Source organism: Puntigrus tetrazona, unplaced genomic scaffold (genome assembly GCF_018831695.1).
Source record: "Puntigrus tetrazona isolate hp1 unplaced genomic scaffold, ASM1883169v1 S000000283, whole genome shotgun sequence".
Lineage (NCBI taxonomy): Eukaryota > Metazoa > Chordata > Actinopteri > Cypriniformes > Cyprinidae > Puntigrus > Puntigrus tetrazona.
This window is the reverse complement of record NW_025047944.1, coordinates 258142-276132: the sequence shown is the minus strand read 5'-3', so window position 1 is coordinate 276132 and position 17991 is coordinate 258142. Positions and strand designations below refer to the sequence as shown.

General features: G+C 38.4%; 1 protein-coding gene across 1 annotated transcript in view; it reads left to right on the top strand.

Moving 5' to 3' along the window:
* The window catches only part of LOC122333471 (integumentary mucin C.1-like), an 80525-nt gene extending 63000 nt beyond the window's left edge, over window positions 1-17525 (top strand). The window contains exon 7 of the mRNA XM_043231104.1: window positions 17382-17525. Within this exon, the coding sequence (XP_043087039.1) occupies window positions 17382-17525 (144 nt within the window). The remainder of the gene's footprint in view (window positions 1-17381) is intronic.
* Window positions 17526-17991: the final 466 nt, after the last annotated feature.

Genomic DNA, 17991 nt, shown 5'->3' with positions numbered 1-17991 from the left:
ACTTTTATTCATCAAGGATGCATTAAATCGATCAAACTTAGACATTAAGTCTATGTAAATAAACATGTTCTATTTTAAATAAACGCTGGGTTTTTTTAAACTTTCTATTCATCTATAAATGCTGAAAAAATTAATTTATCACAGTTTCCCCAGAAATACTGAGCAATCAGAAATGTTTATTGAGCAGCAGATCAGCATATAGGGATGATTTCTGAAGGATACTGAAAACTGGAGTAATGATGCTGAAAATTCAGCTTTGATCACAGCTGTTTAATTACAATTTACAATGTATTCACCCAGAAAACAGTTTTTAAATTGTAACAATATTTCCCAATATTAATGTTTTTAATGCATATTTGATCCAATATATGCAGCCTTGGTCAGCCTAATAAAATTATTTTAAAAATAATAATAATAATAAAAAAATATATAAATTATAAGCCTGTAAAATGAAAAGAAGTATTTATATTTGACTCTTTCTTTTAAGAAATGCACTCTAACAGGTTTGTGTGTGTTTTGCAGCCAACTGAATAAAAGAAGCTAAAAGACGACCGCTGTGAACACAAAGCAATTCATTATGATTATTTATTAGACTCGTCCCCAATGATTTACGTTTGTGAATTTTTCATTCTTCCAATTTAAATTCTGCTGAAATTAGATGTTACGTATGTCATCATTATGTTCATTGGGTGTAGATGGAATTTGTGGGCGGAGCCTGTGCACTGCTGAGAGCTTAATGATGCATAAGATTAAACTGACGCTCAGCTGTGGTGCTGTTCTCTCTTCCTCTCTCTCTCACACACACACACACACACACACATTTGCTTGTTCTTCTGCCTACTCACACCTGAACATGTGAGTGTGTGTTTCCAAAGAAGTCCACGCCAACACCAACAGCATCATGCTTCTAAACAATCCAGTAAAGGTCTTAACGTACAGGAGGTTAACCTTTTCCCAGATCACAGGATGCCTCTTTGACCGCCGCATGATGGCTGCCACCGCGCGCTCTGTTCATTAGCAGCCTGACGCCTATCACGGCCCCTCTGCTCACAGCCGAACCCCCCACGCCGGACTCCTCTGCTCTCAGCACAGCCCTCCCTATTCCCAGCGGACAGATCCCAGGCAAAAAACTAATTCTGCTTTTAATAATGTGTCAGGAGAAAGCGGGTAGCTCATAAATTATGTGTCTGCGCCGGTGCAGAGCCGGCCACCAGGGGAAAATCAGGCCGGGGAGCAAAAAAAATCAAAGCCTAGCTTTGACAAACTTTTGTGGAAGATAAATAATAACTTACACATTGGATTAGGTGTTAAGTCATGGGCGAGGGGAGCCGGGAGAGCTGCTCCTTTCAGAACTGTGCAGGGTGAGGAATTTATGCGAGGAATCTGTCATTTGTTTTTGCCTTCTCCCACTGTTTTTTTATTTGCATTTTCTTCCAGATGTGCCACAAAGACGTCTGTTTGTGACTTCCTGCTACACCTGTGCAGCTGCCTGCTGTGTTTCAGTCACTTGGCCGGCCTCTCTCACTGTATTAACTAATATCTAGGATAATATGCATGTTCTGTAAGTATTTTAAGTATAAAAAATAAATAACTACATGATTGCACCTTATTTTGCTTAACGGTATGATAATATTTATATATCAAATCTAAAATCATACACATTTGATATTAGAAAATATATAATACTATATACGTATCAGAATATATCAAATATTATATATTAACACAATATAATGTAAACATTATAATGTCACTTACAAATTAAGTATCAAAAATAGTGGTAATAAAAGCAATATAAAATGCTTAATATGTAATCAAATTAAAATGCAATACTTAATTTTGTTGATTGATTGACTGACTGACCAGCACAACAGATACTGTTGTATTTACTGTTTAAATTAAAGGGATCATATGATGCGATGCTTTTCTATGTCACAAAGTGGGTTTAATTCTGAAGACTGACCAAATGTTATGCAAAGAAAGAAACCAGAGCTATTACTCTCACTGTGTTCAGAGGAGACACAACTATAAATCAGCAGTGAAGTTTCAGAAGTTCAACCCAAATATTAGAGTGTGTTCAGCGCGTTTACAGAGAACGGACTGCTAACCTGGAGAGTGACCTATGCTGGCTGTGCACCGAGACTATAAAGTGAAGCAATTCTACCTCTGCAAGGACAGTCTAGTGCTTCTGACTCACAACCTTTAAGTATGTTACGTTTTCTAATTAACGCTATTATAAGGTGCGCAACATTTCTGCCACATGCTTGCGGCAATCAGCCAGTCACAGTGCACTGGATAGCTGCCCAATCAGAGCAGACCTCACTGTTTCACAACGATGAGCTTTGTACAAATCGACCCGTTTCAGGAGGCGGGGCTAAGAGGAGAAATAATAATAATGTGTTTTATGCACCTTAAACTGCACATTACATTACACCAAATACCATCAAAATTAGGTGGTATTAATTGTTTTTACAGTCTAAAAGATGATTCATGGATTTTTTACACACACACACACACACACACACACACATATATATATATATATATATATATATATATATATATATATACATAGCACTACACACACGCAGCACTAATTCCACCGTGCCTTTGTGAAAAAATTTTACCTAAATGAAGATATAAGTCTTGATGGGTTATAGCCGTTATCATGTTTGTTCATGTGTATAATGGTAAGGCTATAAGAAGCGTGGTCCTGCTCTTTGGCGCGATGTCAATATCTTCACAAACGATCAACATGTATCATAACTGCGGCCCTCTATCACGCACAGACTAAAGAACAATCTCTATTAGCTGACAGCAGGCGGCTGCCTTGATAAATGTTCCCTGACCAAACGGAAGGAATTGCGTGAAATAAAGAGGCATGTTCCAACAAGTCGTGTCAAAATGGTATTGATTCAATCATCTCCAGAAATACACACTCTTGGGCAGTGTAGCGTGTAGCAGATCTGATATGCTCCGCAGAGGTGGGCGACAGTGATGGCAAACTCTGATGCTTATTTCCACACTTTCCTTCATTGAGCTTTCAGGTGATGAAACACACGAGACGCTGACTGATTTTACCGGCACTTCTCTCTTAGATGTTATTCTTACGACGTGCCAAAGATTCCACTCTATCTGCGTCTGAAAGACGTCCCATTATGAAACAGGTGGGTGAGGTGGTGTAGAGCAGCGTATGGCTGTTTGTCCAATACACGGCGCACGGGAGGTAAGTAACAGCGGCGTTCAATCATTCAGACACACTGCTGGAGCCCCTGCAGCTGACCACAGAAGTGGAAATGTTTACATTAACTGAGCATGCCCAGCGTGCTCCTGCTGCATGTGCAAAAAGCTAATGAGAAGAAAAATACAAGCTCACAAACAACATTAGTAGCTGCAGTGATGTTTGGCATAGATCAAGGGAGCACAGGACCTTCCAAAACGTACACTGTAGGGAAAAAAAATATGAGTGCTGGATATTTTCAGCCAAGACATTTCCTCTACCCCTGAACGCATAATTCAAAATACAGGTAAAATCTATGTAAACGTAAAACTAGTTAATATTAACGTGCTGTGCCCTTTATGTATTTTATGTATTAGGTTTTTACGCACTAGCTGGGCTTTATGTACTTTTATAGAGTGTAGTAATATAAACTGAGAACATTTCAAGTAGTCATGCATTGATTTATTACTTTTTTTTTTTTTACCTAATTAAAGCTTAAAATAACAAAAAAAGAAACTGAAAATAAAGTTTCTGTAATTACATTTGGGTACTGGTACTGTTTATGCGGTTCAAGGTGTTGTATTCTCAGGGGATAAATAAAAGCTACAAATAAACTGGAAACCAGACTACTACAAAATTTTATCAAAAATGCCATTATTAGCATATTAGGTGCACGTTTTGAAATCATTTGTCTATTGTCAACAGTGTGTGAATCACAGCTCACACAAGCTCACACAGCTTTTTTTTTATCAACACCACAAATTCATGTGACCAACTTGTAAATAAATGAAAACTGCATGGGGGCATCTGGCTAAATTCCCAATTGCACATATTCACATATTCATATGCTTTTTACCTATTTTAGCAGTATTGCTAACATATTTGCCTATGTACGGCATATTTGCCTGTGTAGAATATTCAAGAATTGCCTCTTGTGAAGTAACACCTTGGTTAAAATGAGCACAAAATAGATAGCAGAATATAGATAGAGTTCATCAGGTTTTGGAACAGAAAGAGAGATAGAAAGAGAGAGAGAAGTGGAGAGTGTGTGTCAGAGAGAGAGAGAGAGAGAGAGAGAGAGAGAGAGAGAGAGAGAGAGAGAGAGAGAGAGAGAGAGAGAGAGAGAGAGAGAGAGAGAGAGAGAGAGAGAGAGAGAGAGAGAGAGAGAGAGAGAGAGAGAGAGAGAGAGAGAGAGAGAGAGAGAGAGAGAGAGAGAGAGAGAGAGAGAGAGAGAGAGAGAGAGAGAGAGAGAGAGAGAGAGAGAGAGAGAGAGAGAGAGAGAGAGAGAGAGAGAGAGAGAGAGAGAGAGAGAGAGAGAGAGAGAGAGAGAGAGAGAGAGAGAGAGAGAGAGAGAGAGAGAGAGAGAGAGAGAGAGAGAGAGAGAGAGAGAGAGAGAGAGAGAGAGAGAGAGAGAGAGAGAGAGAGAGAGAGAGAGAGAGAGAGAGAGAGAGAGAGAGAGAGAGAGAGAGAGAGAGAGAGAGAGAGAGAGAGAGAGAGAGAGAGAGAGAGAGAGAGAGAGAGAGAGAGAGAGAGAGAGAGAGAGAGAGAGAGAGAGAGAGAGAGAGAGAGAGAGAGAGAGAGAGAGAGAGAGAGACAGAGAGAGACAGAGAGACAGAGAGAGAGAGAGAGAGAGAGAGAGAGAGAGAGAGAGAGAGAGAGAGAGAGAGAGAGAGAGAGAGAGAGAGAGAGAGAGAGAGAGAGAGAGAGAGAGAGAGAGAGAGACAGAGAGAGAGAGAGAGAGAGAGAGAGAGAGAGAGAGAGAGAGAGAGAGACAGAGAGAGAGAGAGAGAGAGAGAGAGAGAGAGACAGAGAGAGAGAGAGAGAGAGAGAGAGGGAGGTAATCCTTGTTTCTGACCTTGACTCTGTGGTCTGGTAGACGATGAGAGGGTAATACCTTATCATATCCAGGGCAACTTTAGATGCAGTGGGGAAAACCTCATAAAACAAAAGTATAACAGGTTAAATAAACCATCAATAAACCACCCACACAAACAAACACTCATTCAGGGCCACTGTGAGTCTGACCTCCAGTACCAGAGGGTTAATTCAGTTTTCAGTCACTGAGATCCTCATGCATACATCATGCACACATTGCAGAGATGAAGCTACTGGAAACAAGATGCACCACAGTTCTTAGCTAAAAATATAGGCTCCAAATTAAAATATTGCTTCATTAGGAAATGCAAAAGTAAACAGGCAATTTGACTGAAATATAATCATCATATATCATCAGTCATATTTTTGTGCAGTTAAGCACATTTCTTCATTTACATTATACACAGCATGTGGCTCAATTGTTTGCCAATGATTTGTATCATAAAATACGCTTCAACATCAACCAAAATTCATTCCATGCAACACTCCATAACCAATTTCATAGCCAGTTTTAAGTATTTTTAAGTACTATATAAGTACTATATTCCCATTTTGCAAAATTTCACTGCATCCCTCTCCTAAACCAGCCAGTGAGAATTTGCTGCTTATAGTCACATTCTTCCTGGAATTGCTTTTGTTGCTCGAGTCCTTGGAATTGTGATTTCCACAGCACATATTAAAGAATCTTCATAAATGTAAAGCTTGGAGAGCCTGACATTCACAGACAGCAGCGATCAGTCACACGGGCCAAAAGAGACAGAGTTAGTTGGTCACGCAGGAAAAGAATTTGAGGTAAATATATGCGGCCGCTCTCCACAGCAAGGACAAAGACAATGAAGATGGCTGCACCTGCCAAAGACCAACCAACTGAGACGTTTACCACACACCGACACCAGCCTGCCTTCTCCTACCACGCACCATGCTGCCTTCAATTGGTTAAAGATGTAAATAGCTGCTTATAATTGGCTCGATTTCAAAGTGTTTCAATGGCATTAATGATTCGCATTCAGTTATTGCAAAGAATCAGTAATGGTAACAAAAGTTAAGATGCAAATTTGCCAAATTGACTTCAGTCCGAGAAGGCTTTGGGTCTTGGGCAGTTTGAATACAGCTTAGAATCATATAGATGGAACAATAAAATGCTATCTATGCAGAGCGTATAGAACAATGGAATTATAGAACTGGATTGGATGGATGGGTGGATGGATGGAAAGCCTTATCACCTCTGTAACTCCGCTCCAAGAGTCACTGAGCCTGTACAGCAGTCTCACACCAATTTAACCTTTGCAGACGTCGGACCTCGAGCACACTGTTTAATAAAGCATGTCATGTGACAGATTTCCTGCTTGCTCAGCCAAACAGTGCCTATCTGAAGTGCCACGTTCTGTCAGATTTGTCACAGATGCAGGTGCAAATTCTGTCTCAGGTCACCGAACAAGGTGTAAAAAACGTCCAAGTGTGCCATGTAGATTACCGAGCAAACGAGGAGCATGCTAATTTTCTTATCAAACTGAAAATTACACAGGAATGTTTGATAAGGCTTTCAGTCAGACTTGATCTTTGAGTCAATAACAAGTGTTCCCACTCGGAGTAATTAATAGGAACGTCAGGGAAATTTTATTAATTGTATCTTGTATAACATCAATTTAGCTCAGATTGCCTTTCTGACAAGCCATTTTAATTAAAAATATCAAGACTAACATTGAAGAAGCACTGCAGCCGTTTTAGGAAAATATCAGATAATACTGCCATCTGGCACTTAAAGCGTCTCTTGTTTCAGGACTAATTAGAAGCAATGCCGTGAAGTCAGTAACAGACTCAGAAAAATGGCAGGGAGAGCTGAAGCAATGGTTTTCATAACGATTAAAACAATGTCTTTAGCTTTAGGATGCATTCGTTAGCTGCATATGAACTGCAACCCAACAGCAACATGGTCCCAGGCTTGCACGCAAAAAGTGTGTTTCTGTCACACGTGTCGTACATTTTAATAAAATTAGCTAGATGCATATGCAATGCACAAGCACATACTTTCCCTCCACCAGTACAATCCGTACTTGTAGTGCATAGTGCTGACTATGTCCAAGATAGGGTAAACGTTACAAGATATTAAGAAGTTCAGCAGATAGTGAGCAAGAACAGCGTGTAAATTGCGAGTGTGTGCGTGCTTGTTGACCCCGTTGCCGGCTCGTGTCTCCAGTCACTTTCCTCGGTAACTATGAGTCATGCTTTGTTTCACCTGACGTGTAATTATTTTTTCCATTAAACACAGAGTCATATTTCAGTTTGTCGGTAAAATTTCAATCAGGGTGCACTAATGCACACTAGACAGAGAAACTTTAGAACAATAACAAGATGCAAGCGCAAAGAAAATATAACACGTCAATAAGGAGAGAGAACGCGTGCACGGGAAAAAAATCATTTGCAATCTGAGGGTGATGTATACGTTAAAGTGTCAGCAACTGATGAAAAAAAATTAATAGCTTTCTGCCAAGAGAGAAACATTGTTTGATGGATATGCGCTCATTTGCATATTTTCCTTTACACTTGGAGTGGCGCCTGAGTGATATTTAAATCTTCACCTTGACTGCGTAATGAGGGGCGGGGCTTTGCTCCGCACAAGCTTTTATTATTGACCTGCGTGTCAACATGTTGTGAACATCTACTGTACAGTGACAAGAGCTGTGTATGCAACGGATGTTTGTGCCAAATGAAGTGATCAGAACGACAGTACTGCAGCGCCTCCTTTTGAGTAATGAATTATAAAAAAAGCAAGCTCTAACGTGTGAGTTAGTACGTTTATATTGTGCAATTCTTGTGTGGAACATAAAAATTAAATAAAAAAAGTACTTGGCAATTGTTTTATCTACCTATTTTTGTTTATATCTCTCCGTTCTTTGGGTTAAAATCATCTTAAAATCAGAATTGCAATGTATAAACTACTTGCCTTTTTTACTTTATTTATCCCATGGCGGAAACAAGCTTCCATATTTTCATGTTGCCCGTTTTTCTCTGAACACAGAAGACTACATTCCAAAGAATCTATATGATAGCTTTGCGTGAAATTTAATCGAATGAGAAGCCCTCAAAGTCTAAGAAATGACGATCAGTGGTACTGATTGATCTTTAGAACTTATCAAAAACTAATGACTGACTTTCTTGATAGAGTTGGCTGAAGACCGCACAGTCCTGAAGCCTTGAATATAGAGATCACTCCATTTCTCAGGCCCTGATATGACCGGCTTTTCCCTCACTGTAGTAATGGGCAGTTGAGGGGATCTGATGCGTGACATTTCAAGCGTTCAGTCTAGAGGTAAGTGACAGAGAAATGATCACGCCTCGGAGTTAATCTAAAGTCCTGATACCTGCGCAGCTGAGTTCATGTACGCTCTCACAGATGCACTCTGTTATAGAGAGACTCCGCTGCGGGCTGTCACTGATTTCTATCAAGAGCTGTCAGATAATTACATGACCGAGAGAACCTGAGCACTGCTGTGGTCCATCAACCCAGAGGAGATCTTAAAAAAAAAAAGAGACAAAAATTCAACGCACACCTCAAACGGTGGTCCAGTTTATAAACCGAACTGAAACTGAACTGGTGTCAGTTTATTGCAGATTACACTAAATGTCAAATTAAACCCTCAACAAACAATAAATTCATGACGGAATCGACTTTTCTCGTTTATTTTAGTTCTTTGTGAGAACTTCACAGCTTCAGATTAGATGCTGTATGCTTTTACATTTTATAAAAGTTACGACTTGTCCACACCCCTCTAAAATGTCTGGTTTAAACATAAACCCACTTTGTGACATCACTAATTGGGGGCGTGTTTTCGTAACACCGCCCAAATTTTTTGCAAATTTACAACGCTGTTCCAAAACACAAATATTAAAGTGTGTTCAGCGCTTTTACGGAGGACTGTTTCCTGAACCTGGGAGCAGCCTATGCTAGCTGTGCACAGAGGCTACTGAGATAAAAAGACACTACTATGTCATGATAATCAGTAATTATGTTTCCACTGGATGCAATAAATGCCTCGTTTGTGATGTGGCTTATTGTTTTTCGTGTCATAGCACGTTACGTTTAAGGGGGTAACATTTCCGCCAAACGCTTGAGGTATTCGGCCAATCACAACGCACTGGATCGCTGGCCAATCAGAGTACACCTCAGATTTTTAGAGCAATAAGCTTTGTACAAATCAACCCTTTTCAGGAGGCGGGGCTTAGAGGAGAAACAGTAATGTACAGTATGTGGAAAATAATGAAAATCATATAAACACATTGCATTACACCAAATACATAAAATAATGTTCTCTTTATCAACATGATGCTTTAAATGATTTACTGGTGAACTACACCTTTAAATAGTGGCTACGATAATTTGCTTATTGCAAGACCTAAATGTGATATTACTGGAAGCGTTCAACATCACCTTGAGTGAAACCTCAGAATAATAACTTTTTTTTTTCTTTTCAGGATTTATAAAGCTTAGAAATATTGCTTATGAAATAAAAATAATCATAATGATGAAATACATAATGAAAATTACATATGAAATAATGCAGCCTAAACACGTAACAACTTGATAATAAAATAATAATAATTAATAAATGAATAGTGATATATACATTGTGCTAAAATACCAGCGCTCAATGCTCTAGCAAGGTTGGCTATAAAGGAGAGGCACAACCTATCAAAGGCCAACAAATCATGCTGTAATCACCCTTTCTGTCCTGGATCACCCATGCATACCCAACGACCCCATTCCAGTGAGGCCTGGGTGACCCCACACTGCTGCTGACCCCATCTGTACAGCACCTCCTTCTGCGTGAGCTGCCCTCCTCTACTGCACAAAAGACAGCTTTAAAGACTTTTCTTTTAGATTTTCTCTTTCTTAAGAGCACAAAGAATAAGTTTTTAGGCACATATATTGTACGTTTTGCACACTTTTACTGCAAAATAAATACATATAACGCATCGGTTTGTTCACTTTTAAATCAAAATACACTAAAGCTACTACCTTTATTGAAACTTTCTAAGCTTTACCACAAACTTTGCTTAAACATGCAAAAATAAGTTGTAACAACTATATCATTAACAACAAAGGCCCCGAAAGCTCTATTAACGCATTCATCTTTCTTTGCTTTTATCAGTTCAGTTATATCAAGTTCTTCGGCCAAGACCTTAAGCCCCTGAAGCGAAACTAACAAAGGAAGATGAATTCCTCCATTTTCCTGTCAAGCCATCACTCTCTAAGGTGCCTTGCACAAAAAGAGACGGCAAAGGTGCCACAGCTGTAGTCGGGTCACTCGAAGGGTTTCTGAAGTGATTGAGAACGCGTTTATGTGCTCAAGGCCACGCAATACAGAAGAGTACAGTTCCAAACACAAGGTCACAAACACACACACGGCTCTCTCAGGCACTACAACAAGGACAACTCTATATTGATTATGACATATCAACGGTAGGCTATGTGCTTAGGATGCTTAGAGAGATCATCGAGATGGATGGCGGTGGACCGCTCGGATACAGAGTGAGTTTTTGATAAGTCCGCTGCAGAAGTGACTCACGATGTGGAGATACGGTCAGTTGAGCAGTCAGAGATGTAATGGTCCGGTATCCAGCTCACACTACAACAAACCTCTTTATCTGCTTCTCTGAGGTTTATTATAGAGTTGGCTTCATTTGTGATGTTTGGACAACTCATTGTAATCGCAGAGACTATAAAACTGGATACTGCGCACTGGAGTAAGCGCATAATAAATTAAACCCCTAACGTTAAATGCCGCTATGGTATTCGTTCGTTTATTTTTTCTACGTAAGTTGAGGAACGTTTCTATAGTGCGTTTGATGGGCTGTAAAGTTGACAGTATATTTACTTACAAAAGGTTTATATATAGCTAATATAACATTAGCAGATTTATTTTTATTTAAAAACAACATTGTTCGACCCATTAACGAGGCTAGGTTTTAGCCTAATGGATAATTAACGACTCATTATAATAAATAATCAACAAAACTGTCAATATAGTAACTTAAAACACGAACAAAACAAGCAGCAGCGTTATAAACATTATTATATGGACGGAGAGCCCCATTCCAGCAAATATCTACTCAACTATGTAATCGTAAATAGTCCTGTAGTTCGTTCTCGGTTGTTTTGAGATCCGACATTAATTTGTATTTTAAATAAAGCAGTTAATAATACGTTTTATTTACCTGTTTGATGACGCTCTAATATGATGCTGAAAGCCGATTGGGTGGAATAGTTACCTCTGACAGTGATTGGTAAAATATGCAGGCAAAAATTTAATCTTTTATTATTATTAATACTCAAAAACAATAAACAGACAGCAACAAATAACAACAACAAGAAACCAAATACATGGGGAAAAAATTAAATAGGCCGATATTGATATCAGTTGCTATATTGGAAACAATTTTGAGAATTAAAAGTCACTAAACTGCAAACAAATAATGTTTTTAAAATGGTTCTTAGACTAATTAATCAAGGTATTTAATTATTATGTTTTTGCCAAACAACGCTGCTTTATTTGAATATCCAATATGATTGGTCAGTCTAACAATAAGCCCAGTCCTTCTACTTTATGTCAAAGTTGTTTATATTCAGTTATTAAGACTCCTTTATAGAGAAGCTATAGAGAGAGAGAGAGAGACATTAGGGTACCTAGATCTGAAGCAAACACATTTAAATCATTCTGGGTTTTGTCCCTTAAATGCCTATAATGATTCCACAGCCATACTGTTGTGATAAATCAAGTTATTACACATAATGCTCTTGCATAAATAATACTGATTAATTAGCCAGTCAGACCAACTGAGGATGAAGGGTGTAGTATATATCACTGTCAGAAGCCCTGAACAAATCATTTACACTGCTATGATTTTAATTAACTAACTAGAAACCTCTCCACGTCAAGAGGAAATTAAAAGGAATTATGATCTAGGGGTCTAATTGTCCTCCCAGGTTCACAAATCTTTCGATTTCTAAGCGTTTATCAGTGTCACAGATATGTTTGAAATCTATTTGATAAAATAATAATGCAGCTTGACGTGAAAAAGGACACTTTCTGTTATTGTTTGAGAATCTGAACTTTTTATTTTTTTATTTATTTTTTTAAATTTTATCAATTACGTTTGAAAACCAAATCAAATAAAAGAAGATTTGTTTTATTATTTTACTACATTTATTTTATTTAACAATGTCTATTTGATTGTTTGCTTAGTTAGTGGACTATATTTTGCGGGACTGTATATTTATTTAAAAGATGAAGTTTGATCAAATCGCTAGCGGCCATAAATAATTGCAATCTGTTTTTTTTTTTTTTTTTAAACGGAGGAGAGAGTCAGCATGCAATATTCTGCATTCTCTTTGCAAATGTGTTTGTTTTGATTATGGCGTTTGATGAAAGTGCCTCATAAGATTTAACATCGCTGTGCAGTCTTAAAGAACCGGTTTAACAGAAATGAAAACTAGGCTGCCTTCAAGAAAAACGGACCAACGATAGAGATTTTCATCTCAGGGAAGACGAGACATCATCATACCAAAGCCGTTAGCCCTCCACATACGGGTTAGAATGATCGTCGTGATCATGCAGAGCTACAGTACGGCATAAAACACAAATAAAGCACCTAGCTCTCTGGAAAATGAAAGTCACACTCGAGTTGAGTAGGTTAATTAAACCTCTCTAATGAGGCTACTAAACCAGGATCTAATGTAGCTTCTCGGCAATGCTCGTGGGGAATTGCGGTGCTTGGGTTTAATAGCGGTGGCTATGTTTTGCCCTGCCGAGGCTGTCCGTGGTAATGGAGCCCGTACATGGCACATAAAAGCCATTGTCTTTGTTCTTTATGGACTATCCGTGTCTTCTGCTCAACATTCATCCATTACGCACAAAAGAAGGAGGGCTGTCCTGCGCTGCCTTATAAATCTCAATAACGAACGACACCCAAATGTCCACAGTCTCAAAAAGGTTTAATTACGGTGACTCTTAGAATCCCTCCTCATATTCAACTTGATTACAGTACAATTGATACCCAGGTAATTGATAATGCCTGGGTGAATAATGTTGTCAATTTTCTCCCTAAATCCCATTTTGGTAGCCATCTGGGCCACGTAAACAGCTCCCGAGGGAGGAGGGCTATTAGACAATAATTACTCAGAAGTCATTTATTCTTGAGGAGTGTTTAGCGTTTATCTGTTTTACAATTAAAATGGAAAACAGGCCTCTCCGCACACTTATTCTCAATATACAGAGTGTTCCACCTCCTCTGACAGCACTTGAACTCTTGACACACTCTCATTGTCTCTCGATAAGAGGATCTGGGACGGCTCGCGCTCACGCGCTATGTCGCTACGCAAACAGCAGCCAGCACCCGCTAATAAAGAAGTGATTATTAAAACGGCGGACATGTTAAAGTGACTACTTTGTCGGAAGATTAGGTAATTACCAAAGTAGTTGGATGAGTTCACAAGGATATGCACCTTTGCCTTGATTTCTTTAAAACAGCAAAGTCCACACTGAGGTTGGCTGAGCAAGGTAATTAAGAATGTTTATGACTTCTGGGCACTTCTGCACAAACTGCCCGTTTATTCATTCAACCTTGCCGTTTGCTGACTAGCAAAAAAAAAAAAATCATAATTTTCTCACTTTGAATATATAGATATTAAGGGGGAGAGATTATTTAATTATCACGTGCAGGTATAATGACTGATTATTTTCTGATTTATATGGGTTTCGTGTCTGCACCACCTTTGCATTTAAAGTGGCGCAAATCAGGTGTGATCGTATGTGAAACTAGATTTCTGCATGTTACGACGGGGCTCTTATTCCTTTTGCAGACCAAAGATTGCTTGGAGGACAAAGGCATGGAATTTTATACAGGGTATTTTTTGAATAAACTTAATTTTGATAATCATTTTACTAACTATATGTAACTTTGTAACTGCATGTCAATTAATTCTCATTCATTTGTATGTATATATAACTATATATACAGACATGTCTACTAACTCTCACAATGGAGTAGATCCAAAAGTAATAGGAAAGTCAGACATTGCTTAGGTTTAGTGGAGTAAGCTGATATATTGCAACATTTCTCATAGTCAGTGTGTTGTGGACCCATCAAAATAAAGTTTAAGAAGTAAGCAGACAGTTTACTCAATTTCAGAAATAAAGGTAGCTGTCACTGGGGTGGTACCTTTTGAAAAGGTACACTTTTGTACCTATTAGGTTCAAATATGTACACTTAAAGCACTAAAATGTACCCTTGAGTTGAAAACGAATCATAAAAAGCAAGACTGAATATGCCAAACTACATGTTGACAAGCACCAAAATAGACACTTTGGGTACAAACATGGCACATCAAAGACCTTCTGAAAACATGGAGGAGGCTCTACTGCTGCTTTGCAGTGACAGCTTTTGTACCTTTATTTCTGAGAGTAAGTATGTCAATATAAAAACAGGACAATAAAATAAAAAAATTAAAAAGGAGCTGAAACATTAAAATTAAAAATGTGTATGTATATATATATATATATATATATATATATATATATATATATATATATATATATATTATTTTTTTAAAGTTATTTTTGACCATTGTTTTTTTTTTCATTGACCAAAGGGTACCAACAATTTTGTCCACGTCTGTATAAGCATTTTATATAATAAGCAACAAAATAACATTATAAAAACCTTTAATCATTAAGCAGCAGTTCAGTGTAGTTAAATGTTGATTCAGTTTAGTTCAATATGTAGGCCTATATCATATGTATACCGTATTATATGCACTATATCATATGTCATTCACATCTTATGATATATATATATATATATATATATATATATATATATATATATATATATATATATATATATATACTTGTGTTCCAGTTAATTGAGCCTTTGGAGTTTTAGACAAACTGCTAAGTTGTGTCACGTGACTTAAACCCTGATCTTTCTTGTCTCATCTGACATGCCTCCACTACAGGAGTGTGTCCTCTGCTCAGTTTCCCTTCATGATCACACACACCGCCCCTCTCACGGCAGGGTTAACAGCCATCAGGGGGAGTAACACACGCCGCATAACGCCTGACTTAGAAAAGGAAAACACCACTCAGCCAAAACCGCCAAGACCACCTCGCGTCCCCTCGTCTAGAGCAGCATATTTTAATTCCTCACTGTGTTAAAGATTTAATCCTCATTTGCCCGAGGCCCTCTGGGCACGAATCACTGACATTTGGAATAATTGTTGTTGCAGGGTAATCTCACGAGGGGGCACAGAGGCAGAGAGAGGATCTGCGGAAAGGACTATGTCAGCTTTTATTTATTTGCACAGGAATCGCCAGAGGCATCTCCTCCTCATCACAATTATGAAGCTGGCCCTGAGAGAGAAAGTGAGAGAGAGAGAGAGAGAGAGACTGCACAAGAAAGAACTCAAACTTAGCATGGTTTGCTAAAGAAATGGCCATGTAAGTACAACGGCTCAATGCAACACTAGCAAATTTTTAATACCAAGTATATGCTAAACTTTTAACACTGATCAAAAGTTTGTGTCCCTCAAATGTACGTTTAATTTGATCTTCTCATCACTTGCTCTGCCAAAAACCACCGCAGTACTTCACACAGTAAATAAAGTAGCTTAGGTTGTTTAGCACGCTACACTGTTACACCAGGAAGTGGTGATGAGTTACTGTCCCTGTGAGTGATTCATGGAATCATTCATTCAACTGAACTGTTCAAAAACACTGATTCATTCAGAATCAAGCGACTGATTGAATTTGTTGTTCATTCAGAAACGAAACACTTGACTGCCTCGAGTCACTGAATCGTTTGCTAATTATCGATTCTATAAAAAATAACTGAATGGTAACAACGTGATTTTCAAGAGACTATATACGGTGCAGTTCATGCGTTTGGACTTCTTAAGATTTTTTTATGTTTCTGAAAAATGCGTCTAATGCTTACAAAGGTTGCATTTCATGAAAATATCATTAAAAATAATAAACTGTAAATTGTTATTAAAATTAAAAAACTGTTTTATATTTATTTTTTCTATATATTCAATTTTTTTTTTTTTTTTACTGTGACACAAATGAGAATTTTCTGCAACATTACTCCAGGCGTCGGTGTCACATCATCCTTCAGAAATCCTTTTAACATACTGTTTTGCTGCTCATAAAAGTTCTTCATTTATTATTATCAGTGTTGAAAACATTCTTTTGTTGCTTGATTTTTTTTGCAGGAAACCCAAGGTCACAAAACGCCTTCCTTGTCTAATAATATGCATTTATTTTTATTTTATTTGCTTAAAGACTCACAAACGATCAGCTCAAGGATCAATTTCTCCAAACCCCTCCTTTCTCCCCTCCTATCTGATTGGTGATTGGTCGATTTAATTTCTACCCAGCCGTTACCGTGGAAACGACTATTTTATCTCTCTAAAAGCGGCACCTAGTGGCAAAATATAAACTTGCATTTTCATTTAAAGTGGGCAGGAAATATGCTAATATTTTATTTTGTTGCCACCATGAATCTGCTCGGGACTCGTTTTAAAAACGACTCGTTTCATACGATTCAGAGCCGACTATTGAGAGACAATAACTTTGTTATAGAATTTTGTTTTCATTCACTTAGAGCTGCATGAAAGATCATATTCGAAAAAGGGACACTGTATAAATAGTGCGTAATCAAACTCTGAGCAAGCGATTCGAAACAAGTGTGCAACGGCTTCCTTAAGTTACCAGAAACAGCTGAGGCATTAGCGATGCCCAGGGCCTCCTCAAGAATGTGTAATCCTCAAGAGTCTGCATTGAAGCGCTCTTTCTCATTGTCTGTCGCCCTCAAAGGGAAAAGAGGGAGGAAGCTTTGTATTGGGGAGCCACACGGTCCTTTCTGCCGGCCCTCCTTCTGAAAACACCCCAAGCTTTTGTCCAAATATTACAATAACACTTTTTTTGATCTATTGTGCCCTCTGTTGACTGTGCCTACTGATCAAACGGACTGGACACGGAGAGGAAGTGACCCTCCCGAGCAAATGAAAAAGCGAAAACCCCTTTTCTTCTTGTTTGTGAGTCGCCCCGTGTTTAAATGTGAAATTAAACTTAAGAAGCGAGGGCACATCAAAACAATAGATGGGTGGAAATAATACAAACATCCAGAAGAAAGAAGAAAGAAAGAAAGAAAGAAAGAAAGAAAGAAAGAAAGAAAGAAGACGGTCGGTTTCGTGATCATTTTTTCATTCCTCTATCTGCCCCCTAAGCAGATGCTGAAGCAGATGGCGGAAAATGAGCTGAAGGTTTATGAGGAGGAGGTGAGAGATTGCAGGAGGGCAGCTGGGAAGGTGAATCGGAGAAAATCCAAAGAATCGGGGCAGGAAGTCAACAGTTCAGTTGAGAGGAAGTGATGCCGTCTCCAGCAGCAATGCTCAGTTTAAGCCTCTATGTAGATTTCTAAGAGACAAGAAAAGGGTTTGGGCATTTGACCTTCGTTGTTCACAAAAACAAGTACAAGACGTTCCTGGAACAACATTCCAATCAACCAATCAGATTTGAGGGATCATCTGGAAATGTTATTTTTAGTCTCATGGTCAGGGTTAGTTGCTTCCACATCCTTGTTAATCAGTTATCATTTCCCGCGGGATAATTTAGGGATCATTTTGAGTAGGGATTGAGTTCAACAGCCTCTTTGCTGACCCTGGAACAACACTGTGATTAGCCAATCAGATTTGACGAATCAGTTTATAATTTTAGGCTTACAATCAGTGTTTGATGCCATTCATCTATCATTAAATCTGGTTTTAGGCGTCACTAACGGGTAAGTTGAGGTTCAGGTGTAGAGATACGGCCAAGACTACATTTTTGGATTAAAAG